We start from the raw sequence: 26,821 nt of genomic DNA on the forward strand, positions 1-26,821 counted from the left end.
TAATAAAATTTCAAATTTGAAAATAATCTCACCCTTGGATAAAGAATAAAAATAATTCTAAAAAAATATAATAATTAAATATCAGTTTATATTAACTTCGAATACCGACAAATTTGGTTTAGTATTGTGTTTCAAATTTCATCAATTGTTCTGATTTTTAATTGCAGAACTATTTAAAATTAATTATTTATAATATTAATGTATAAAAGTAGACAAAATAAATTAAATGGTTTTTCCAAATTTTTTTTTCGTATGGCCAGATGATTATTAATATTGATTATTAATTTTTAGTGCATCTTCATTTTCAATAAAATGGACTATTCAACTTAAATCAATTTGTTTTTATTCTTATGTTAATTTATTTTAAAGTGAAAATCAAATTAAACTTAATTAAGTAGTACGGATATCTTTTTTATCTAAAGTTGAATAAATTTATTCTTGCTTGTGAATACTTAAAAGTGAGGTAATTTTATCTTTGAAAATAAAATTAGGATTTGAAACTTAAAATTAAAAAAAAAACAAATTTTTTTATTGTTTAATTATGATAGAAGCTAATTATATATTTTCTTTTTTAACAAATATAAATATTTGTTGTGTACCATCTCAAAAATACAGTGTAAAACCATATAATAGAATAATCACATCTAATAATATTACAGCTTAGTCTTATAAGAAATAGGTTGTGCGCTAACGACCCAAAGACCTTATAGAAATAACGAGAAAGTTAAAAATGTACAAAGATGCAATCCTGACCGAACGGTTTACAAAAGACCTATACCGAACGGTTCTACTGTTCGGTCTTAACTTCTATCTCTACTAAATTTTCTTCTTTCAGCGCTTCTTCCAACAGCTCGTCTCCTTCTACTCACATCCACACGGGTGATCATTACAACAGAAAGACAACTGAACGTACAAAACAGACAAGACAAGAAACATAGGGTAAGCTTATGTAATTCAATTCAAATATCAACATAGATTTCACACAATTCAAATAAACGAGCTAGTTCATTCACTTCTACATACAAAGCCTAATACTCGACTCTGACTGTTCGGACTGTATGAATTCTGTGTAGTTATGACGTTCGTGCACCCGGGTGATGTAGTAATTGGGATACCCTCAACAGTTGCCACCCGAGGTTAGTCCTATCTGTCCAAATTAACCATAAGAACTAGGACCTCCTGCCACTCCCACACATGACTTACCCTTCTTTGCGTGAGAACGAGTAATCACGGAATATCAGGATGAACCGCCAGCTTAGCATGCCCACATTCATACTTTACCAATTCCAATATACATTCATGAGATATTCCTCCCCGGAATACTCGTTCATAACCATACTCATTTCTTCTACATCATATTCCATCATCTTACATTTTCAAAATCTCAAATCCAATCAATTTGAACAAAAATCCCTTAGGATTCCAAATACCGAACGTACATCTTCAACCCCGAACGAGACCGAACACTTGGAGCGAGACCAAAACAGATTAAGACCGAGAGAGTTACTACCGAGGTTGAGAAAGAAACCGAGTACAATAATATTTCACAAGAACGAATAGAAACGAATGTTATTTACAAAGTGACGCAATTTAATGAACTGACTCTTGAGAGTTCAAACCGAACACCGAAAAGCCTAGGTCGAGTACTAAGACTCTAGGCTGAAACCAATAGAGACAAACACTGCAAGACATTCAAAGGATAGTACTTAAAAGAATCATATGAAGAAACCGAGCGCTATCAATACTTAGCTTATTTATGAGTTTATCATCAAGAAAACCGAATGTCAGTCGAAGACCGAGCACAGTAGAAAGTGAACACTATTGAGTTTGGGCGAACGCTCTTATTATCAAAATAGATTACGGAAAGAAGAACGAGCGCTTGGTGTAAGACCCAGCACTAAATAGTACGAGCACTTGGTGAAAGACCTAACACTAAATAGTACGAGCGCTTGGTGAAAGACCTAACACTAAATAGTACGAGCACTTGGTGTAAGACCTAGCACTAAATAGTACGAGCGCTTGGTGAAAGACCTAGCACTAAATAGTATGAGCACTTGGTGTAAGACCGAGCACTACATAGTTCGAACGGTTGGTGTAAGACCGAGCACTACTTAATTAATAGAATAAAGGCTTGATAAATATACGATATCAATTAACTAATGTTCAAGAACGAACGAAATATATAAATACATATAGATATACTTAAATTTAGAACAGAATACCAAGGAACGAATGTCCTTGGTTGAACGCTGATATACAAATTTTACTAAACGAAGACGCTCGGTCCTCAACTGGAATTCCATCCAAATGAAGGAATCCAGTTCCAACCGAGTCCACGAGGAAACCGAACGGTCAAATACCATTCAGTGACAAACGTAAATTTTCATATAGAATTTCATGCTTAGAATTATTTATATCAATTCATTTCTCAACATCTATCTTCATCATTTCATACATCCATATCATAGTAAATTTTCATACTTCATACAATCAAAACATATCAACAATCATACTTCATATTTCATTTAACAATCAAACGAGCATGCCAACATTCAAAAACGAGAATTTAAAAATCAAATTATATAAGGTTCCCTTACCTCTAATGTGACCGAACGTTCACAGGAAGGATTACTGATTCACCTCTACAAATCCTTCTACCCTCAACGCTCAACAATTCTCCAAAACTAAACCAAGTAAAACCAAAACACTATCAGAACTACTCATTTTTAGAAGAGTGATCAACACATGAAACCAGAACTTGGTTTGCATGTCCAGAAAACCACACGACTGAGTGAAGAGGAGAACTTACCAGCTCAGCTTCACAAACCGATCGGTTCAATCGAAAGCTCTTAATACCGGAAGAGTGGAAATGGTGCCTGAGTGGTGATCAGAGGAACAAAAAGGTAAGAATTTGTAGAAAGAAGAATGAGATTGTTAGAGAGGAGGAGAGAATGGAAGTTTCAGAATTCTGGGGAAGAAGGGTGCATGCAGAAAGTGGCGTGAAATTTGAAAACTTAGAGTTTTTCTTCCACCATCAAAACCGAACGGCTACTCAGCTGCTCACACCTGCCTTCCACCATCTGAGTGTCGGACCCCTTCTTGACACGTGTAATCCACTAAGACGGTTCTTGAGTGGATTTTAATGATCCTGACATTATGTTTACTAATTTATTTATTTAATCTAATGTATATTTGATAAAGTAACCTTAATTTAGGAATTGTTTTTACCTCAGACTTCAATTGTTTTATAACATGACATAGGATATAATATAGAAAAATAAGATGTTCTTTAAAAAGACAAGTTAAACTTATATGTCCTTTCATTAGGTGTAACATTTTAAAGAGATATTTTTACTTTTCAAATGGATAATTTAAATTAAGACAACTTGTTTAATATGTAACTTGTAAAAGATATATTTTTATTTTTCAAATTGATAATTTAAATTAAGTAAACTTGTTCAATTTCTCTTTTCAAATTTAATTGGAGAAAATAAATTTTTACATTCCATTGAATTTAACCCACCTCATTCCTAAGATAAGAAATACATTATGATATTAGCACCTTGTCCAGTAAATGAGCCATAAAGGATAAATTAATTTTAGTTCAAACTAATAAAAAGTTAAGGATATTATGAAGAAAAAAATACAAAAATTAAATCAATTTCATATCAATTATTTTTAATAATACATACTAATTTATATTACTATAAAAGAGATACATTTTTTTTACCTAGAATATTTATCCTATTTTATCATCATTATAGTGTGTCAAGAGTTATCCTATTTATCATGATTATATTGTGTCTAGGGTTACCCTATTTATCATGTACTTCTGTATCAATTTATTCTTATAAATAGAAGATTGTGAGAGGGATCAATCAAGCCCTCTAGAATTATTTTACAGTTTCAATCTTAAGTTTTAAATAATTATTTTTTAAATTAAAATAATTATTTTACCAATTTTACTTTTTAAGTCACATTTTTTAAAATTAATATTTTTTATTCAAACTTGATATTTTTTAAATTAAAATATTTTTTTCTAATAAAATTCTAAAAATTATGTATGTTTATTTTTATAATTGTAATAATTATAATTTTATTATTATTTTATCATAAAAAAATAATGTGAAATATAATATACCTTTCATCTAAATAAGTTTCATGTTTTTTAAATTTTATTTTTCATATCTTTAAATTATTTTTTTCATTTTCTTTATTTTCTACTTTTTTTTAAACTAAAATTAAGATCACAACATTCAAACCAAAAAATGTAACCCAATCTATTAAGTTGGATATCATATAAACAGTTTATTATTTTGACTTGGTTTAAAAACCAAAAAAAAAAATTCTTTTTTAAAAAATATACATTTTAAAAATTTAAGTGATGAAAAATATTAGCTTTGATTTTTTATAAAAAAAGAAAAATATAATAAGAAAAGAATAAAATACACTTTGGAATACAGATAGCAAATAAATACTTTGGACATGATCTAAAATTTATTCCCTTCAATTCTTTCATTCATTATCGATAATATTTTACGATAATTGTATAATATTATATATATATTTTTATTATTCAGTATTTTTATTTGTTTTTATAAATAATTTATTTATTTTAGCTAAATTTTTAAAATTATATTTTTCTATCAGAGTAATAGAATTGTTGAGAAGAGATTTGAGGAAAGAAAAAAAAAAAACCAATTACTCCCCTTTTTCATAAACCCTGTACAGTAAACCCACCCATTCCAAAAAAAATAGTTTTGTGGGTTATAACTATCATTTTTATTCTCAAATAATATTAGAAGGTTTTAGTATTGGAGATTTATTTTCTCTACAATTATGTAGCTCTTTCTTAAAATCTTATACAAATTTGCAATCAATTCATTAGATTTTATACTTTTTCAAAGATAAACTGATATATTTAAATAATAAGTGAGATATACGAATACCTGCGTTTCCGAAACCCTAACCTAGCATTCCAATGGGCGTAAAGAGGAGGAAGAACGACGACTCAGATGTGGAAGAATCAGAAACAGCTTCCTCCAAGAGGAAGAGGACAGTGGCGACGGAGAAGAAGGATCAGTTACGTCCTTCGATGATAAAGAACAAGGAGAAGAGATCTGAGGTGCACACGAGGCTGAAACACCAGAAGAAGCTCGACAAGCGCGCTAAGGCCAAGGCTCGGGATGCAGCCGTCAAGAAAGCTCTCGAACTCGGTGAAGAGGTAGTTTTTTAATTCTCCGAATGTATTCGATACGTATCAGTAACAATAACGATTATTCATGTTTCTGTAGCTTCCGGAGAAGAAGGTCCCTCGCACAATTGAAAACACTAGGGAGTTCGACGAGACCGTTTGCAAGCCCGACGACGAAGAGGTTGGTTTTGAATTTTGTGGTTTGAATTTTGTGTTTTGTCATTTAGAAATCATTATCGTGTTTGTATTACTATATATCAGATTAGATTGAATTGATTTAGAGGTTCTAAATGTTAATTCAACATCTTTTTCACTGAGTTTGGTAGTAGTATAGAAGTGGGGTTTAAGGGTGAAAATAGCATGTAGTAAAGTAGTTTTTGACGAGGGGCTTGTGTTTACTATTTTGAATTTGCGCGCAGTGCTGTTGTTGTTCAAAATTCAAACATCATTTGTTTTGACTAATGAATAATACTTGTTTGTTGCAGTTGTTTGCCGGAAATGATGCTGATGAATTCAGTTCAATTTTGCATCAGCAACAAACTCCCAAGATATTAATCACCACTTGCCGCTTCCATTCAAGTGTATGTTTGTAATATCTGTCTGATCTAAAATGAGTGTTTCGGAAGCAATAAATCTTTAGTTTCTTTGTATTCTAGGTTCACTTTTTTTGGGAGAATATCGTCATTCTTAATTGTATAACTTTTCTGACCTTTGGCTGAGACATGACTTACTCTGCAGAGGGGACCTGCGTTTATATCGGAGTTGTTATCTGTTATACCAAATGCTCATTACTATAAGAGAGGAACATATGATCTAAAAAAGGTGCTGGGTTTCTGACTGTCTTTTCCTAATAGATGGGGAAATTAAAACATGTTTGAGAGCTTTTTCTAATTTTTTTTTTTGATCACAGATTGTAGAATATGCAAAGAATAAGGACTTCACTTCTGTTATAGTGGTTCACACCAATCGTAGGGAACCAGGTATGGTTTTTCTTTCAGTGAAAATTCAGTCCATACTGATTTTATACATTTAAAGATTGTTGTTTGGATATGTTGGTTTTTCTCCCTTAGATTTCTGGGCAACATGGCCCTACATGATTCTTGCTCCCATTTGCAGATGCTCTTCTAATAATTGGTGTACCTAATGGGCCCACTGCTCATTTCAAGTTGTCGAAGCTTGTTTTGCGCAAGGATATTAAGGTATATAATCTGCTTAATTTGAATTTTGGGGTAGATAAGTTAAAAATCTCTTGAATGAGGGAGAAATAAATCTTGTTGCGACTTGTCTAAGTGTACAGATGCTCAGCAATTAAAGTTACTTTTTGTCTCCTTTAGTTTTTGCTTAGTGGTCACCTATGCTGTATTGGTACTTCAATTTGGGTAATGTATCTAATCTATAAAACACTAATATTTTTATGTTGACAATAATTTATAATTTTTTATTATTTTGAAAATCTCTACTAAATGTGATTTTAATTTGCATTCTCATAATTGCAACTTGTTATTTTATTATTAATTGTCTATCAGCCGTAGAGATTGATACAATTTCATTTACGTACTTAAATTAAGCATGCTACTTATTGTCAACAAAAATAAATGATTTAAATTTTGATTACATGCATTTGGTGTCCGTTGCAGAATCATGGAACTCCAACAAGTCACAAGCCTGAGCTTGTACTGAATAACTTCACAACACGTCTAGGGTCTCGAATTGGAAGGTGATTATTTTCTCTTATTGTATGTTTCATCTGTAATTTTTTGTTTCTTATAATTTTGCTTTATTCAAATGGCAGGTCTTATAGAAATACTTTTATATATTTCCTGTCTGGTACTTTTATATAAACAATAAGCAAATAGCCAAAAAGGAATCTAAGGATTTCTTCCCCATTTTGCTAATAGAATTTTTCATAAACGGATATCTCCTCTGTTTCTAGTTTCAATATAATAATTGTTTGTGTAATAGGTTGATACAGTCTCTTTTTCCTCAAGATCCAGAATTTAAAGGCCGACGAGTAGTCACCTTCCACAACCAGAGAGATTTTGTTTTCTTCCGGCATCACCGGTATTTACCTGTTAAACATACAATATCGCCACTTGCTTCAAAATATTAGTAATTTTCACTTTCTTGACACTTTGTTATGTTTAACCATACTTAAAAGGTACATTTTTGAAAAGAAAGAAGTTAAAAGAGCTGAGTCCAAGGGTAAAAAGGACAAAGGTGACAAGAGTGATAATGTTCCTGAACAGAAAGTAATTGCTCGGCTTCAGGTTGGTCTTGGCTCTTTTTTATTTTCCTTTTACTTGCCACCGCCATTTAAAAGCTCAATAGATGTTGACCACTGTATTACATATGGTTATGTTCCTCATTACTTTCCTTGTTTGTCAAACAAGTGGTATAGTATGTGGAGTGTTGTTCAGTCAATATTAGATAATAGAAACTGGCCTTTCAGATTGTTGACGTCTGTGATCTTGATCAGAGGGTATAGAGGAGAGATTGTGTAGATTAATTAATTTGTTTATGGCAGTTGTTTGTTATTTAATCTTTATTTAGATGTACACTCCAGAGCGTTAATGATGAATGTGATTATGGCAGAGTAAAAGTTGTCTCCATGGTATGATGCTTACAAATTCTTATACAGACTTTGCAACTTGTGTTACCGATGTCCGATGACATCTATTTTACAATTCAATCTGAATCAGGAAAGATTGGTAGCCAATTTTATTTATGTATATTGAGATTAAGCATGTCACATTTTGTTAACAAAAATTGTTTCAATTTTTATTGCACGCGTTTTACCTTAAAAACGTCCAATGTTTATTATATTTTCAAGTATTTAAATTCTTGATTTATTCAAGCTGTAATATTTGTTGTTTCATATGAATAATGGTCTTCAAACTTGGCTCTTCGCTTAAACGCAGGAATGTGGCCCTCGTTTCACGTTGAAGTTGATTAGCCTGCAGAATGGAACCTTTGACACAAAGGGTGGGGAATATGAGTGGGTTCACAAGGTAATTTGTTTGTCAACTAACTCGCTTTTTCAATTCTTAGTCTGACCTTGGGAAGCATTTACCCTGCTTACTTAACTCTTTTTTTATTTTTATTTTTTTGTCTCTTTTTCTCTTCTAGGCGGAAATGGATACAAGTCGAAGAAGGTTTTTCCTATGACTTGTTTCGGAGAGTTGCATTTTGGACATCATTTTTGCTGGAATAGTTATCTTGCGTCAACTTGTTTTTAGTTATATTTGGTGTATCATTTTATTTTATTTTATTTTATCTGGGCTAAAGTCCTATCATCTTTGTATACCCGTGAACAAATCTTTAACTTGAAATGTATTGGCGGTTGGGAAAGAGATAACATATTTGCAGGCTTATCATAACCAATATATTTGATTCTTTAGCGGTCTCTTTCTATATGTTCACGGTTTCATTTCTTTCTACTGTGTTGTATTATGGGTTTATTTTAGTCACAGAATTTATTCCACATGGTGATGGGTGTATTATTAGCATTACCTGTAACACGTGTCACGATTTGCCCCTGTTCGATCGCCGCCCAAAGAAAATTTCTCAGGACGAATTTTAACTGACAGACTGAATTTTAAATGATCACCAATGATTTTCGTCAACTACTAGTATCTTATTTTTTAAAATGTATAAACACCTGGTTCGTTCAAAGTTCTTTATTAAAGGCATCTCACTACTACCTGCATTTGATTGCATTAGTGTAAGAAATTATAACTAAAATATAATATAAAATTAAGTATTGTTCTGCTCTCTTCCGTTGTAAGTATAATTACTTAAAGTGTACTTTTGCCTTTCGGCAAAATGTTTTCGAATATTCCTCTGGATTTTGTATATTTTGGTAGCCTAAAGAATTTGGATTGGTGGTGGCACTCTGGCCAAGTCAAGGATAACTTTTGAATTGAAAAACACTTAAGAAGATAATTGTATTTTAACCTGAAATTGTATTATCCTCCAATATATTAGAAAATATCTGACATATTAAAAAATATATCTGATATATATTTGATTTTAATTCAATTATGATAATTTATTATATCTTATATTGTAAGTAATAGAATCTGTTTAAGGTAATTAAATCTGTTATTCGTGTGTTCAAGAAGAAACGTGTAAACATAAGAAATACTCAATTCTTCTTCATCAACTTGTTCTTGAGAGTTTCCTTCTTTCACCTTGGAGGTGGTGTTAATGGTTCCAATGCAATGCAGAGTTATAACTTAGCCTTCTTGAACTGTGATTAAAGATGAGGTGGGTCTGATGATGCAAAAGTTTGCCCTAGCTTAGGCCCACACGTTTTGGGTATGAACAAACGCGTGTTACATAGAAAAAATATAAGGTAGTGAAGACTTTGAAGTTCCCTTCACCTTTTGTACATTTGTATGGATAAAGCTGAGTGATGAGCACCACCTAGTTAGGTGGATAGAGTTTATGATAAGTTAAAACCGGTTAGGGTTACAAACTAAATCTTCAAGATCTCACATTTCATTCTAACACACCAAAACAATAAATAATTTAACAAATTACACAATTCTTAATTAATTTATGGATTTCGCACTTTCTAAGCTACCCGGAATTTTAATTAAAATAGTCAAATTGAATTTTAATTTCTATCAAATACATATACATATACATACACACACATATATATATATATATATATAAATATATAAATATATATATATATATATATATATATATATATAAGTGTGTGTAAGTGTGTGTGTAATAATTTGAGAAAAATAAATTAGACATGTATAGTATAAAGATCACATTTTCATCTAATCCCAACTCATTATATATGATAAATTTATTAGTTTTTATAGTGATGATCATCTTATAAGTCTTACTAATAACAATTTGTTCATTATGTACATTCTTTTAATATTATTAAACATATGTGTTTAGCCGCTATTTATTAAAAGTATACTTGTTTTAGTCCTTGTTAATGAAAAAAAGTTATCATAACAACTACAAATCATTTTATCAAAAGTTATCATAACAACTACAAATCATTTTATCAAAATTTATCATAACAACTACAAATTAGTTTATGAGAGAAATCATTTATGACATTTATCTTGTTAGTCATATTCTTTCAAGAGTCTTCTCTTTTCCACAGAAAATAATTTTTTTCATGATGATAAAAAATATTTTATTTTCTGTTTAGATTCACTCAGCATCGATGATGACATCCTTATTTTATAATATAAGATAATTTAAAATAAAGCAACTTAAAAAGTAAAAGCATTATTATCTTATTAAATGTCATATAAAAAATTAAAAAGTTTTCATGTAACACTAGTCTCAATGTCATTTATAACAACAATAACAACGTCAATGAAAGTAATTATATTCAAGGTTTCCACTTATAGGGTTTTCTTGCATTTATATAATACAGCATGCAAATAAGAATAATAAATAAATCTATATGTTTTCAAATACTATTGAAACTTGTCTTAATACCGGAAAAATACATTCAAATTAACTATATATATATATATAATATAATTTTAGAATTAAATATAAACAAAAAACAAACATATACATATGCATAAAAATTTACGTAATTTTAAATTTTTTACATTTAACAAAATTTACGTCGCATTTTAATTTTTCATATTAATAAATATACGTATCTATATATTCGGCTCCCGCCATACAGTGACTCTCACACGCTCTTATACTTAGTTTTCTGTCACTGACAACATTATTATATAATTTGAAAGACAAACTCCTCGTAGTTCATGACATCTTGCATCTCTTTTCCATGAATCTGTCGGCACAATTAAGTATTAATGAATCCAACATTTTTTAATTTCTTAAGCCCTACAAAGCCATAATAGCTGCAAAGGCAGAAGAATTAAAAGAAAATTAGGGTTAAGTATCTGTGTTTTTGTCTTTGATTTGTAACCTTAAATTAATTGTTGGTGTCTGGTTGAGGCATGTGGTTGGTACTTTCTTCTGAGTATCTTTCTTTCTTTCTTTCCTTCTTTCCTACTTTTATGGTGTCACCGACAAGTGATGCATGTTTGTGTTACTTTTTCAGAACATTGTATGATTATTAAAGCTGCATTGAATTTCAGACTTCCCTTTTAGACAGAACTGGTACAATCTCCACATGCATCATTAAAAAGACTATGAATTCAGAATACTCATTCCACCACTTCCTCTAATTTTTGCAATAAAAAAAATAAACTTGTTCTTTAAACATAATTTAAATTTATAAAATTAATTTATAAGTAAGATTTATATATATATATATATATATATATATATATATATATATTAATCTTATCTTTAATATTGATATGCTATTAGTTAATTAGTTAATATATAATTAAAAATTAATAAATAATTTAATAACAAACGAAATAATATGTATAAAAAACACAAATCTCTCGTTAAAATAAAAAATAACACATAATTTTAATATAATATTAAAAAATAAATTTTAAATCTAATTTAATTTCATAAAATTAACTTATAAAATAAAATTTATATATATATATATATTATAAATTGATTTTATTTTTAATTCACATAAGACTTTTAATAAAAATATGTAAAAAAATTTAATAAAAATAAAATAGAGGTGGATGAAAATATATGGACACTGGTCAAAGTTTTCTTTTTCCAATAAATTTTTAAAAGGATTTCAAATAAATATAATATATGGATTTATTAAAAATTTAAATATAAGTTTAAATAGGACATTAAATAGATACAAAAAGATTAAGTATTATATAAGCTTAAAAACTCAAAATATTAATCTGTTATATTCGACTCAGATTTTATTACTTTTGTATTTATTTTATGACTTCTCTTTTGAAATATCTATTAATAATGCCTCTGATCAAAGATCTACCCCTATTTACCTATTATATTTGAAAACTAGAATATAAAACAGAATATTTGCGGTACGAAATAATGTTATTGATACTGAAAAATTAGTTAAAGTTTAATTTCTGAAAAGTCGAGTTTTCAACTTTGAATGTAGAAATCTTTTTGAAATTTTATTTTAAGAAATTAAATTTCTAAATATAAAAATGATGTCAAAATGTCAGAAGTTCAACCGGAATTCAGTTTCCGGACAATTAAATTCCTATGGGATTTTTCGATTTTCTTTTTCAGAAACTAATAAAAGAATTTGGAAGAAAAATTCAAAAAAAGAACCAATTAGAATTTGGTCAATTTTCTAAAAAGGCGTTATTTTACGTTACGAATTCGAATTTCTAAAAATTAAATTCTGAACCTGAATAATGAACACATATATTGCATATTATAATAAATAAGGTTTTCGTATACATTTTTTTAAAATAAGTTTATTGCTGAAACAGTTTTCTTTTGAACAAATTTATTTTAAAATATTTAAAAAAAATGAAAAGTAAAACCTTTAAAATATTGTAGCGTAAGAGTTGCTCGGATAGAAAGCAACAAAATAAAATTACGATCTTAATATATTTTTGATTTGACAGTTATTTGTTTATTTATAATGATATTGATGTGGGCTAAAAGAATTTCAACACATTTATTATTGATATTTAATTCCTAGCAATAGAAAATGAAGGGTCTGAATACAATCAGTGATTGTGTTTTCAATCATAATCAAGCTGCTATCATAGTGTTTGGTGGTATCATCCTCCATTCAATTAATCTCTGCTTCACATTATAAACATTAAAATTAATCCAAATATTAAAATATTTAAATTTTTCGCTATTTCTTTTTATGTTACGAGAAAAATAATACACATAAATTTCATTTTCTGTGCCTATTTTATACTATATATGTTTTTCTATCATTTTAATATGACATGATTTTCTTTAATTATTACCCCGTATTCGTAGTTATTTATAACTTATGTCGTAAAAGTTTCTCACGAATATTTTCTGTGGGAAATAATTTTAAACATTATTTGTCATAATAAATGAAATTTAATTCAATTGTGTATTTAGATGAAAGGAAAATAAATTAATTGAAAAACATAAAAAAAATAGAGAAGAAAACTCTAATAATTTTATTTTAATTAAGTTTTGATGAAATAATTTAAAAATCGTGTTTTTAAATTTGATATTGTGATTAAAATGATGATACTAAAGTATTTTAATAATAAAAACTTAAAGTGTAAATATAATTTGTATAAATCAGCTTCATTCTTTAAAACTCTTTTTTTTTTAGAAATATATTTTTAGAACTGCATCTTCCTTGTCTGCAATATATCTTACAATTTATTTATCTTTTTGAATATTAGAAATCACAAAAATTCTTTTGGTGATGAGTTCATCAAAATCAATTGATCAATTTTTTCAATAGAGTAAGTTAGTTTCTTATTTTTTTCTTGGTTTGTTGGTTCCTTTTCTGCACGCAACACTTGTAGGCTTGCATGTACTGTTTGTGTTCTTTCTACCTGTCTTTGTTGATCAGTGCGTTGTTCATAGCGACAATTTGAACTTCCGGTATGTTCAAAGGTATTTTAAGGGGCCATCAAGCTATTTGGTTGTTTTTCAGGCAAGGAAACTATCTACTTTAGTGTGCGTGAGTTTGATAATTCTAATCTTATTGATATGTTGTTTGAATTTGATTAGTGTTAGTGTATGAATTGATTTGTGTAATTTGATGATTGAATTAGATTGTTTGTTTGTTTGGAATGTTATGAATAAGGAGACAAAAAAGCTTAGCAATTCAACAAATTGGTATAACTTTTATTGTATTAAAACTGTGTTGAACCAAATCTTTGAGAAAGAACGAATTTGAGTAATTGATCAATCTAAGTTCACTTAAATCACAATTTTGAATATGCTGAAAATTGGAACAGTGTTGAGCGGTACTAACTAGGCATTGAATGCAAGCTTGGTTATGCAAGTCTAAGAACATTCTGTTGAGCACTTCTTTTCACTGTTGAGCACACAGTTTTACGAATGCTTTGACGCTGAATGATAGCAAGGTACCGTTGATCACCATTTTTCACTACAGGTCTGGAGTAATTTAATTTGTATGTGTTAGAGGAGTGTCGCTGAGCACGACTTTTTGCGAGAAGTTTAGTGCTGAACACTAATGTGCATGTTTACTTTGTTTCTTTTTGTTGGCCGTTTGGTGATGATTTATATAATCTTTGAGTATGTTTATGAGAATGATAATTGTGTTTAGAAATGAATATTTTTTTATGAGTATATGTTATATGTTTATTGAGAGAATTTCAAGAAGAAATTATGTGTGGTAGTGATGTTTAGTATATGCCTTAACATATGAGAGTTCAGAAAGGATGTATCCTAATATACTACCAACCATTTAACTCATATAGAGAGGAATGTGGTGAGGGAGAGAATAACAAGAAGTCTTAGCTCAGACTTTTAGTCTTAGATGCGAAGGAAATTAACCTTGTAAATAGTAGGATGATAACTCTTATGTTTATGACTTTGTAGATCATAAATACCACTATAAGAGAAATTTACAACAAAGCCTTATTCAAATATATGTATATGAATAATTTAGTTTAATATATCAAATGTTTTTGAGTGTTTATATGAGTTATAGTGTTTTGTTCATGTTGAAATAATATTTAATATGAATTAAATGTTTTATGATGTTCCTTTTGCACACTAACTTACTGTGTTTTTTCTTTCTTTTTATGTGTTGTGTTGTGTTTTTACAATAATCATTTCTCAAGGTGAGCAATATGATTACTGAGATCATTATTCTTAAACAACTTTAGTTGTTTTTTTGTTATAATGCACATATATTATATTATTAAAGTGATTAATATAAATAACTATATTAATTTTTTATATGTTTTTTTATTTATTTATCGTGTATTATTAAAATTTTATTTAATAATTTTATATTATTAAATGGAATGATACGTTTATACTCCAACTTTTTCTCCACTATACCAAATACCCACCTTCTCTCCACTGTACAAATACATAGCGTTTTGCTAACTTTGTGATGAACACTTTGACTTGTTACGTTATTCTATGATATAAAAAATGCAAGACATTGAAAGAAGACCATATTTGTTTAACGTTAACGTTACACTCAATCAAAACACCTAGGTCTGTTATTAATACGAAGATTAATTATATTAATGTATTAATTTTTACGAAAAAGTGTGAGACATTGAAGGAAGACCAAACTATAAATAGTTAAGTAAACTAACCCAATCGTTACACTTCAAACTTCTTAGAACCGTCACGTTCAACTGAAGCTTCTAAATTTTTACCTTTTTTTAAATGGTATAGTTTAGTTTTTAAATTAAAGAGTTAATAGATTTTTAAAATGTCATTATTTTAATTGAGTTATTTAATTTATTTGAAGGTTTTCTTTTATTTTTATATACAAAATTATGAAAGAAAAGTCAAAACACATTTTTTAAAATAAAATTAATTTCACTATGAATTATCTTTTTGATTAATATAAATTATTTTTTCTTATATTTAAAACCGGGGAGGTTACGTTAAAATAATTTTTTGGTTTTTATATTTTTCCACACTGAACGGCAAGAAATTAGTTTTTAAATAAAGTAAACATTAAATACATTTAACGAGAAAACAGATAAGAGATGAAGAAAACAGAAATAAAAACAATAAAAAGAGTTACAAAAAATCAAAATTTTGAAAGTTGTATTTTCTCCTTCATTAAATAACTTATTAATTTTACTTTTTCCACCCTCTCCACCAAAGCAAAACCCTCTAAATATATATATATATATATATATATATATATATATATATATATATATATATATATATATATATATATATATATATATATATATATATATATATATATATATATATATATATATATTCTTTTTTTTTTTATTTTTTTTTTTCAATTTTCAATAGCATAATAGTTTTTGGCAATTTTTATTTTGAAATTAAAATTAAAAACATATCTTGCAAACAAATTAATGCACCACCGTAATATAAAAACGAGAAAGTTCTTAGTATTGAATAAGATAACGTGGGCGTCTCCGGTAAAGGTTGGATCTTTGCGTTTCGGCTGCGGGATATACTGTGGGCAAAGAAAGTCCGAAGAAAGAGGTTGATGAAGAAGATAAAATACGGTGGAATGAATAATGATCTTTAACTTTAACCGAATCCCAGTTGAGGAAAGTTGTCGTTTTTATTGAGATGTTGGAGACGTGTGCGTTGCGTAACAGAGTCAAGAGTGTGTCTCTGAAATCGATAAAAAAGTGATAACCACAACACAGAAAAAGATTCCTTCGTTAAGTCATTTTATCACATGAAAGGTTAATGCTGAAACCCTCAACTTGTCATGTCCTTGTCCTGTCTCCTTGCCTTTTTCTGTACCCACAATCCAAAATCAAAACCCTCTCTCTCCTCATCTTAAATATTATATACATATATATATATATATATATATATATATAATTGCGTTTGCTTGCTCATCACAAGGCCAGAGAAAAGGCGATCGTTGCAAAAGTAAGAGATAAGAGAAGAAGAACCATAAAAAGCTCCCTGACCGATTTCGAATTTCTTCTTAAAGTACATAAATTTAAGTTCAAGGTGTTACCTTTATTGACTGTGGCGAGGATCTGGAGAATGGTAGGTGATTGGGTCCTTGTTTTCCTCAATTTTATTTGATTTGGATTTTTTGGGGGGTGGTTTTGAAAAAAAAGGGTCATTTTGATTTTTGAATTCAGGTGGTGGCTGCGGGCGCGAAGTTTAATTTGAGAAGAGATAATAGTTCTTCTCATAATGGTATCAACGGTTATAGCGGTGATGCAGAACTTTCCAGAATTAACAGGGGTTGCTGTTTCACATCAGTGACAGAGGTGGAGAGAGACCCTTCTTGCGTTTCATTCACCACTTTCAACATTCTGGCTCCGATTTACAAACGGACGGATCCTCAGGTGTGTGGTGCTCTTTTTCTTAATTTTATTGTTTTCACACTGTTCATATGGTGTGGATGGAGAGTTGTCCTAAGATGTGATTTTGCAGGGTTTCACTTTGAAATCTAAATTTTCTATGTTATTGTTGTGAACAGAACCAAGGCATACGTGAAAGTAACTGCAGATCATTGTGGTTGTCCAGGAATGAGAGGATTCTCGATTGCTTGCTTTCTGAATCATCTTCCATTATGTGCCTCCAGGTAGAAATTTCTCTCCTTTCTTGTGGGCATTGTCTCGTAAAGAAATATTCTTCTTTGGTCGTGAATGGTGTTTCTCGTTATCAGCTCTCACTCACTCTATACTATGATGTCTGTTTCATGTATAGGAATTTTGGGTTGGAAACGAAGAGCTTGTTCACATGTATGAGGAGAGACTTGGAGATGCTGGCTACAATCTCTTCAAGCTTGGTCGAACCAACAACCGTGGAGATGGTAAGTTTGTGAAGATTTCATTCATCCTCATACTCATTTAAATATGTGTATTTCCAATTGTTGAATTCATGTGTTTGCTAGTTGTTAGTGCCAATGTTCCATGTGGTTCTGGAGGATTGTTTCATTGTTTTCTCTACAAGATCCATGCTTCTCTCTCCGTGTAGTTTTGCTGCTGTGTCTCAAACGCTCATGTTTATTATGCAGGTCTACTGACTGCTATACATAAAGAATGTCTAAGAGTTTTGGATTATCGAGAGTTGCTTTTCAACGATTGTGGCGATCGTGTTGCTCAATTGCTACACGTTCAGTCAGTTTCCCCCTCACAAAACCAAAAAGGCAGTGTTCCCCAAGAGTTTCTGATTGTGAACACCCACTTGTTATTTCCTCACGATTCAAGTCTTTGTCTAGTGAGATTGAATCAGGTGTGAGACCCATGTAAATAAATCCCTTTTCTTATTCATTGATGATTGTGCAGCCAACTTGCTTTCAATCCTAACACTACATCTATCATTTGCCTTCTTGTAGGTTTACCAAATATTGCAGTATGTGGAATTGTATCAGAGAGAAAACAGGCTCAAACCCATGCCTATCATACTCTGTGGGTGAGTTTATTGATAGATTTTCTTATGATGCTATGCTAGTATTTTAACTGGAACAGATCTCCTTATGATGTGAACTTCATGCTCTATCTAATGCAGAGACTGGAACGGCAGCAAGCGTGGTCATGTTTACAAGTTCCTTAGGTCACAGGGGTTTGTATCATCGTATGATATTGCTAATCAATACAGTGACAGTTACGCAGATGCTCACAAGGTAATTTTCTCATTAAAAGATTGAATTTTTCACATGCTTTCCTGGTATGAAAATCATGGTCTTAGTAGATTTTTTACTTGCTTGAATTTTTATTGTCTCTTCGATCATGCAGTGGGTTAGTCACCGAAATCATAGAGGAAATATCTGTGGTGTTGACTTCATTTGGCTTTGCAATCCCAACCAAGCACGTAAACCTTTGAAGACCAGTTGGGCTGAAGCTGTATTTAGTATACTAAAAGTGAGTATGATTCACGCAATTTTTTATATATTTTTTGTTGTCTTTGTGTTTCTGACTTTTTACTTATAAAATGATTAATATGCAAGTCAACTGTTCAGGGTTTGTGGTGTGACACATATGTAGTGGCTTTAAGAAATGGTTATAGAAGTGCTTATCATAGAATAGAAATCTTAAGTGTTTACACCAAAAAGAATAAATTATTATACTTGATTTTTTATGGGCCTTCATAGTCACCGAACCCCATTTTTGCTGTGACGAAGTAGTGAGAATATAAGAATGATCCTTTTTGCTTTGCATCTAATGCTATCTCTCTTTTCATTTCAGTTCCAGTTGCGAAAAGCATCAGAAAATGATGCATTTGCCTTTCTGAAGGGTGACAACTATGCTGATTCTGTGACATATTTTAGTTTCTCCGAAGCACTTCGGCAGGTACTTTCACTATATGATGATATAAATTTCTCAAGCAAGATTCAAAAACATAAAAACAGAGAAATAGACTTACACCATATCATAACTTGTGCAGGTAAAGTTAATTGGTGTGCCTTATGGACTATGCTTTCAACAATTACAAGATCTGTGGAATCATGCAGATGTGGATGGAAATGGTGTCATCGACTTCGAAGAGTTCAAGGTATATAGTAAGCCTTCATTTTTGGATGATATTTAGGAAATCCATTGCATCATGTGCCTAATGCATGTTAAAATTTTATCATTAGACATTCCAGAAAGTTCCTATATACGTAGTAATGATTGACTTTGCATTGCAGCAGAAGATTTGGAATTCAGCATGTCCAGATCATGTGTTGGAAAATGTGAAAGGGTGCATGGAAGATGTTAACACAGAATTGGAGCAGCAGCAGCAGCAGCAAGAAGCCATTGGTTTTATGATAAAGAATGCAATGCTGTATCCGCGTGAAGTGGAGAAAGGACATTGGCCAGAAGATTATTCTCTCTCTGATCATGCTAGACTCACAGCTGTGTTTTCACCAGCAAGGATGAGATGTTCAGCCACACAAAACTGAACCTACCACCTACCATACCTAGCTGGCTCCTTCATGGCACTAGTAGTATTCAGGCCTATTAGAATTGACCAAAAAAAAGGTTGTGAAATACAAGGTATACCCATGGAAAAAATTTCAATTTTGAGACAAGTTTGATATAGGGGTAAACAAAAAGTGATGTTTTTTCACTTTCAATTTTAATCCTTGCCAAACATGTCCTACCATTAGTTATTAATCTGTCATGTATATGAGCCTGTGGAGTCAAATTACTGTATGCTGTAACAAGTTTTGGAAAGCCCTGGCCATGCTTTTTTCTGGTAATGGGATAGCAATGTAAAGATATTTTTGCAATGTATAAATGGATGTGCATATATATTTATATTGTCTATTTCCCTTTCCCACTTTGGATCCATTGATTTTGACAAAAATGGCTATAATCCATATGATATTTTCTCTAGGAAATAATTTTTCAGAATGATTATTTTACCTTTCACAAAATTGACTTTCGAAATATTTGTTTTCAAAATTTTCTAGAATGTGTATATGATGGGCGTATTTTAGTCTTTTTATATCAATATGGGGTGTGATTAGTTATTATGGGGTGCGGGAAGTTAGGAGAAGATTGCAGTGATCCAACAAGGAGAGTCCAACACAGAAATAAACAACGAAACAAACTATGCATCTTCTATGTTCAAAATAGAGACGAAATGTTTCTAAATACTTGCAAAAATATTCAGTATAAACTTAAATCATATAAATTAACGTAACCCTAAATTATTATCATAAATTACCTAAAGCTTACATTATTAAAGTAATACTTTAGTTTCTGAAAAATATATAAATCAAACTCAGGAATTTATATATTGTGTTTTCTCAATGCAATTTCATTCTAACTTCTAATTTTTGAGAAAGTATTAAGCATAGTTTCCAGTATGCCACAAAAATAAACATACAGAACTATAATAGTTTTATTATTTTACTCTTACTTTTTCCAAAATTGAATAAAACATTTTTTGTATTTTTTTCTTTTAATTAAACAGCTGGAGAGAAAATACACTGTCATATAGTCAATTTATTAACAAAAACAATAGTTAATTATATTTTTAGTTTCACTAATCTGAAATAGAATTGTATTTAGTCCCCAAATTTAAAATCAATATAAACATTTATTTTTCAAATATTGTTAAAGATATTATTTACACAGTCTTATCATCAATATTTTCTATTTCTATCCACATTATGTAGAAAAAACACATTTAAAACTTTATACCAAAATTTAGCGGAAGAATAATGTTCAGTTTGAATATAAAAACAAAATTGTCATATGTTTGTAGAATTAAAAATACATTTACGGTAAAATTCAATTCAAAGGAATTTTCTGTTTATTGTAACTTTGGAGAATGAAAAGTCATTTACGCTGATTTTAAGACGTTGCACCAATTTTCAGGGCCCAAAACGTAAAGAATGATGGAGTGACTCAATTACCTATTAATTTCATGAAAGTTATGTTCCCTCTACTTTGGAAATTGCAAATGGTTAAATTTATTTAATACTTTTTATAAGATGTGATTTTTTTTTTCTAAATTAGCTTCAATTATATTTATTAAGAATGATGCTAAAGTTTCAAAACAATAATACTAAATAAGATTAAAGAAATTAAAATATACATGTATATAGTGCCTCTAAGCATGGTATCCTCTTATATTTTAGTCAATAAAGGAATATATTATTACAATTTTACAAAAATATCACTAATGTATTTTAACTTCATTAAATATATTAGTACTAAATATTTCAACACAACAAAGTAATATGTATAATTGTTAATGGACAAAAAGTGTTAGACGAATAATAAAATTTGAGTTGTTATTTATCTATATCATTTAAAAAAAAGTTCAATAAATTTTTGTCTCAATTTTTGTCATAATTATTTAATGTGGTTTCTTATTTTGTTATCTTTTTGTTTATATTTTTTTCAAAATAATTCTAATTTTTCTTAAAAAAAAAGTAGTAGAGTCTATTTTATACACCATTTAGAGAGTGACAACACGAAAATACAAATTGCATGTGATGTTATATAAGTCTAGCCACTTTTGTGTCACTTTGTATAAGTCTAACCATCTTAATATCTCATCATTTTTTAAATATTGTCATCACCAATTTAATAAAAAAACATAAACTCATGTTAACAAAAGATAAAAAAACTATATTAAGACAAAAAAAATTGAAAATCATATTTAATAATTTCAACTCAAATTAAGAATAAAAACACTTTTAAATAAAACAATCCTATTTATAAAATATAACATTATTGAAGTTCCTAGCTTCTTAACTTAACGTTGTAATGAGATGGGCCAAATGTTGAGTTTAGAGACTCTATACTCAATGTCTCAAGTGCTGAATTTTTTTAGGGTTTTCAACTCGTCAATAGATTTTGAACTCAAATATACATTTGCATAATCTGAAATTAATGAACAAAACCTAATGATTAATTTCTCTATATATATTATTTATCTTTTCTATTCTATATATATATATATATATATATATATACATTATTATTGGTCATTAATGATTTATGTGGATAGAGACTTATATCAGCTCATAATAGCCTTAAGAAAGAAGATTTTTATTCTTACATTTATTTATTAATATGTTATTAATGAAGACACTTTATTACGATGTAGCTACTGCGAAAACGTATGATTCTACTATGTAAGAAGCAAAAAGGCATCTTTCATGGCTTCAAAACAAAAAATTAGGTCAAAAAGCAAGTCAAGTTTCGAATACAGCCATGCATGGGAAAAACTAATACCACCAAACAGTACTCAAATAAGAAAAAAGGAAACAGATCAAAACAAAAACAACATTATCACAAAAGTTATTTACGCTTATGGGTAATTTTTCTTTCACCCAATTTTAGTTAAATTTTAATGTAAAATTAGAATTTGTTTATTTTAATATATTTTGATTATCAAATTTAAAAAATGATCGATTGAATATAATTTTTTTAATTCAATTATTTTAAATATTTTAATCAAAAGTTAAATTATAAAGCATAAATATGTTTAATAGAATAAAAAATTTAAATATTAATATAAAATATGTTTGAAATGTAAAAGAAATTTAATGTAATAAAATTAAAAAATTATATATATATATATATTTATTTTTAAAATTTGAAAATTAAATAAAAATAAATTTTAATTTCATATTAAAATTTAGAAACTTAAAATATACTTAACCAATTCATCAATCATTTTACAATAATTCAAAAAATGTAGAATTTTATTAATAATGTCACTTCAGAAATCCCAGATAATATTTTACAATAATTCAAAAAATGTAGAATTTTATTAATAATGTCACTTCAGAAATCCCAGATAATATTTTAATAAAAATACGTGAAATCATATGTTATTCCTAACAAGTACAGAATCTCAACTTTATCTTTTTCCTTTTTCATGAAAACCAATTTCGTAAATTTTTTATTATATTTTGAAGACACGCTAAATCGAATCTCATGATGTCTGAATGGAATTTTGCATGACATATCATTCTTTCCGAAGTTACTTAAATAACAGATGAATAAGTAATATATTATTAATAATGAATTCACTCTTACATTAATAACAAATTTAATTTTTTACTGGAAAAATAAATCTCACTTTTAATGGGTTGACCAATTCCTTGAAAACATGTAGGAGCAAATACAGCCATTTTACAATATCTAATTTACACAATATATAAAATATTTATTACATGCTTAAACATTATTCTGTTCATTCTATCACGAATAATAATAAAAAAAAAAAACATTTTCATGTATGATACGACAACTTGGGGTGTTTTTGTTTTTGTTTTTGGATTTTCCAATGATTACTTATCAGCTAAGCCAAAAGGAAAAGAGAGTGAGATCAACTTCAAAGTCAGTCAATGTCTTTCCACTACAAATGCAGAAAACAAACACAACCTCACTCAACTTCTACACGCATACCCTCTCTGCAACTTTTCCATTCTTTCTTTTCTTCTCAATTGCAAACAGAAACAGCAGCAGTTACTGTTTATTGAACCAAAACAATGGAGAACATAGTTTCCATACTTGATCACATGCCTGTGGGATTCAGATTCCGTCCCACAGACGAGGAGCTTGTCAGCTATTACCTCAAACACAAGTTGCTCGGTGATGATTTCTCTGTTCAGGTCATTCCAGAGATCGACCTTTGCAGAGTGGAACCTTGGGACGTGCCAGGTAATGCAAACACTAAACACTGGCACATCTTTCATCGTGATGCTATCAAACCCACTTCACTGTTGTTTGATTCTTTTCTTGTTTTAATTTCTGATGCCAGCGAAGTCTGTGATCAAATCCGATGACCCAGAGTGGTTTTTCTTCAGTTCTGTGGATTACAAGTACTCTAATAGTAAAAGGGTCAACAGGACCACCGAACATGGCTTCTGGAAAGCCACCGGAAATGACCGTAAAATTCGAATTGGTGGCACTAACAATGTCATTGGGACAAAGAAGACTCTTGTTTTCCACGAAGGCCGCGTTCCCCGTGGTGTCAAGACCAACTGGGTTATTCATGAATACCATGCTCTTACCTCCCATGAAAGCCAGGTTGGTTTGCTTTTCCAAGAAAACTTAACATTGTTTGGAAATTTTCTTTCTGAAACGTTTTGCCAAATTGCATGGTGTGATTGCCAAATTCACCTGGCAGGATTAGGATTTGTTGTTGTTGTTGTTGGGTATTGTTTAGATATGTTTTGTCACAACAGTATGTACTCTTTAGGCTTTGATATCATTTCCTATCCTATTGGTCGTTCTGAAGGTTATTGGATCCTTTGTTTGAATCCCATGTTTTTAATTTTGTCAGTCTCTGGTCATGACCTAATTTTCTCCATTTGGCCTTGGTTGATGATGATGAAAGGGGCATTTGGGAGAATTTCTTTCATTGAGCTTTATGTGGAAGTTTATCGAAATAAGATCTTTTTATGAGATCCCAGATAAAGCTTACGGGATAAGCTCTCATCAGATTTACTAGATAATTGTTTAACTGAATATTTAATGTAAACATGCTCAAAATTCATCATCAGTTTTCATTTAAGACTGTTAAATGTCAATTTTTCCCGTGACAACTCTACTTAGAGAAATGATTTTCATTATGCCACATTCTCTACGAAGCCTTTTTTTAAGATTTTGCTGTGAATATAGTTGTTCAGGAAAAGAAATAAGTTTCTGATTTTGAAGTTTAGCATGACATTTGTGCGATTTGTGTAAAATAATTCCTGATTATCCTCCAAGTTTTGCAGAGGACTTTCGTTTTATGCCGCTTGATGAAGAAATTTGAGAGAAAACATGAAGGGGGAATTGAGGCACCAAACCTTCCTGACTATGGAAATCCGATACCAGCTGAACAAATTCCATCTGTAAGATGAAGCATTCTTGATGGAGATATTTAAAGTCTGCATGTGAAACATGCTGAGAACTAATACTTGTTTTGTTAATTTTTTCTAGGTAGTAGATGTTTCACCTAGAGTGATCGTGGATCCAGACTTTCCAGAAGATATTTTCTTGCCCCCAGAACAACAGTCTCCAGTTGGTATTGATCTAGGAGAATTGTTCCTAAACCCCTCAGCACTCGATGCTTGTTTTGGAAATGAAAGCTCCAATGCGCAAATTCCATTTCGAGATACTGATGATGAAGATGAGTTCGTAAATTCAATATGGGTTGATGATGAAGAGCTTGTCATCAATGAAGAAAGAAGACACTGTTTTGTCAATCGTTCCACCCAACCAAAGTCATTGAGCAGGGTATACAATGCTAGCAGTGGCACAGATGCTGAAGTTGTCTCTAATCTGGTAAACATAAATTGTTCAAATTCTAAATGATATTGGGGAGTGTATCTCTTTTTTGTTTATAACAGATTGAGTTATGGCGATGTGTTTTGCCACATTGTCACAATGTTTAGGGTATGATTACTTCTATCTTTTATTTTCTGATTTTACTTAATTACAAAACTACAATTTCATTTTCAATTTATATCCTATTTTGAAAGATTTGTAGAGGAAACAGTTTTATTTCGGTGTCTACTGTACAAATGTTTGAAATCAGGGAACATAGTTAAAAGAAGGTGATAGTTCTGTAATTGAAAAGTCAAAACAGAAAAAGAAATCAGGAAATAAAAATGGAAGCAAACAAGACCAAGTGGTTTTTCTCCTACAGATTCATAGAAGATACACTGATAAAAAAAATGTTTGGTTTGAGTTGGTTTTGAAGTTCTGTTGTGCTTCATGACACATTGCTTAGACTTTATGCCCTAAGACACCAGAAGTACTCTTTTCTTGGTTTTGTGACTTTTTCTTTATTGAAGCACTTCAAGAATTGACTTCATATGTTTATCTGCTAAAATTATTACAGCATGCCAACATTTGTTCTGGTGAATACTCTGGTGGCATGAGTAGTCTAGATTCTAATCATGAAGCACACAAAGGAAAAAAGGAGAGTATCATTCAAGATGATTTCTGGGCAGTGGAGACATCCTCTTGTGACTCAACTGCAGATGAACATATTGAAATTTCTAGTTCTTCCTCCACTCGTGCAAGATTGGAAAATCGGTGTAATCCAAGACCAGACAACTTCATATTACAAAAAACTGTTGCAGGAAGACCACAAACCCAGAAGAAGGTTTCAAACAATGCAGTATCCCATGTAGAGGTGAGAAAACCAAGCAGCTGTGTTGGAAAAATTAAAATCTGTTTCTTATCTAAGTTGGGAGATGCTTCATTTGAAGTGATTTCCATTTTAACATACTATTCCTAATACTTTGCTGCATGTGATGTATTCTGCAGACAAGGAGGGAATTGGTCACTGTGAAATCAGAGAAAGATCAGAAAAATGCTCAAAATTCTAGTTCAAGGAGGATCCTCAAAACGGGAAGCCATCAATCCTCTGATGTCAATAGCAAAGGTTCTTTCCTTTACATGGAAACGATTTCATCAAACCAAAACCTATTTCCACGTTCAGTATATCTTTTCAATGTTGTCATAGGGATTGTGTTGTTAATAGTCATTAGTTTGGATGTATTATTATCTTAGAACATAGAAGTAAAGGTAGCGTGTTGCCTGGCTAATGTGAAAGGCATCATAAGTTTAAACTACACAGCGTATTGAAACCCTTATTACTATTTCGTTATAAGTTGCATCATGGTAA

The 26,821-nt window shown here is 30.0% G+C and overlaps 3 protein-coding genes across 4 annotated transcripts; all 3 read left to right on the forward strand.

Moving 5' to 3' along the window:
• The first annotated feature begins 4,747 nt into the window (after nucleotides 1-4,747).
• On the forward strand, nucleotides 4,748-8,597 carry LOC108347479 (uncharacterized). Its single transcript, XM_017586748.2, has 11 exons — nucleotides 4,748-5,224; nucleotides 5,295-5,375; nucleotides 5,680-5,775; nucleotides 5,933-6,016; nucleotides 6,105-6,174; nucleotides 6,311-6,393; nucleotides 6,832-6,911; nucleotides 7,157-7,255; nucleotides 7,353-7,461; nucleotides 8,113-8,202; nucleotides 8,321-8,597. Exons 1-11 carry the CDS (start codon nucleotides 4,982-4,984, stop codon nucleotides 8,357-8,359), a joined length of 1,074 nt encoding a protein of 357 aa, XP_017442237.1. The 5' UTR covers nucleotides 4,748-4,981; the 3' UTR covers nucleotides 8,360-8,597.
• A 7,989-nt stretch (nucleotides 8,598-16,586) lies between these two features.
• Nucleotides 16,587-19,995, forward strand: LOC108347478 (uncharacterized calcium-binding protein At1g02270). 2 transcript variants are annotated; one of them, XM_017586747.2, is made up of 11 exons: nucleotides 16,587-16,777; nucleotides 16,876-17,085; nucleotides 17,220-17,324; nucleotides 17,450-17,555; nucleotides 17,760-17,977; nucleotides 18,081-18,157; nucleotides 18,254-18,368; nucleotides 18,481-18,606; nucleotides 18,931-19,035; nucleotides 19,130-19,237; nucleotides 19,377-19,995. In XM_017586747.2, the coding sequence occupies exons 1-11, from the start codon at nucleotides 16,775-16,777 to the stop codon at nucleotides 19,626-19,628; spliced, it is 1,425 nt and encodes a 474-aa protein (XP_017442236.1). In that variant the 5' UTR covers nucleotides 16,587-16,774; the 3' UTR covers nucleotides 19,629-19,995. The 2 variants fall into 2 exon arrangements, with proteins under 2 accessions (XP_017442236.1, XP_017442235.1); XM_017586746.2 differs by having other exon boundaries at nucleotides 16,589-16,777; nucleotides 19,374-19,995.
• A 3,524-nt stretch (nucleotides 19,996-23,519) lies between these two features.
• LOC108346302 (NAC domain-containing protein 6-like) lies at nucleotides 23,520-26,821 on the forward strand. The gene is made up of 6 exons (XM_017585342.2): nucleotides 23,520-23,859; nucleotides 23,960-24,228; nucleotides 24,921-25,037; nucleotides 25,126-25,470; nucleotides 26,030-26,326; nucleotides 26,461-26,821. The coding sequence occupies exons 1-6, from the start codon at nucleotides 23,688-23,690 to the stop codon at nucleotides 26,704-26,706; spliced, it is 1,446 nt and encodes a 481-aa protein (XP_017440831.1). The 5' UTR covers nucleotides 23,520-23,687; the 3' UTR covers nucleotides 26,707-26,821.

The sequence above is a fragment of the Vigna angularis genome, chromosome 9 (assembly GCF_016808095.1).
Source record: "Vigna angularis cultivar LongXiaoDou No.4 chromosome 9, ASM1680809v1, whole genome shotgun sequence".
Lineage (NCBI taxonomy): Eukaryota > Viridiplantae > Streptophyta > Magnoliopsida > Fabales > Fabaceae > Vigna > Vigna angularis.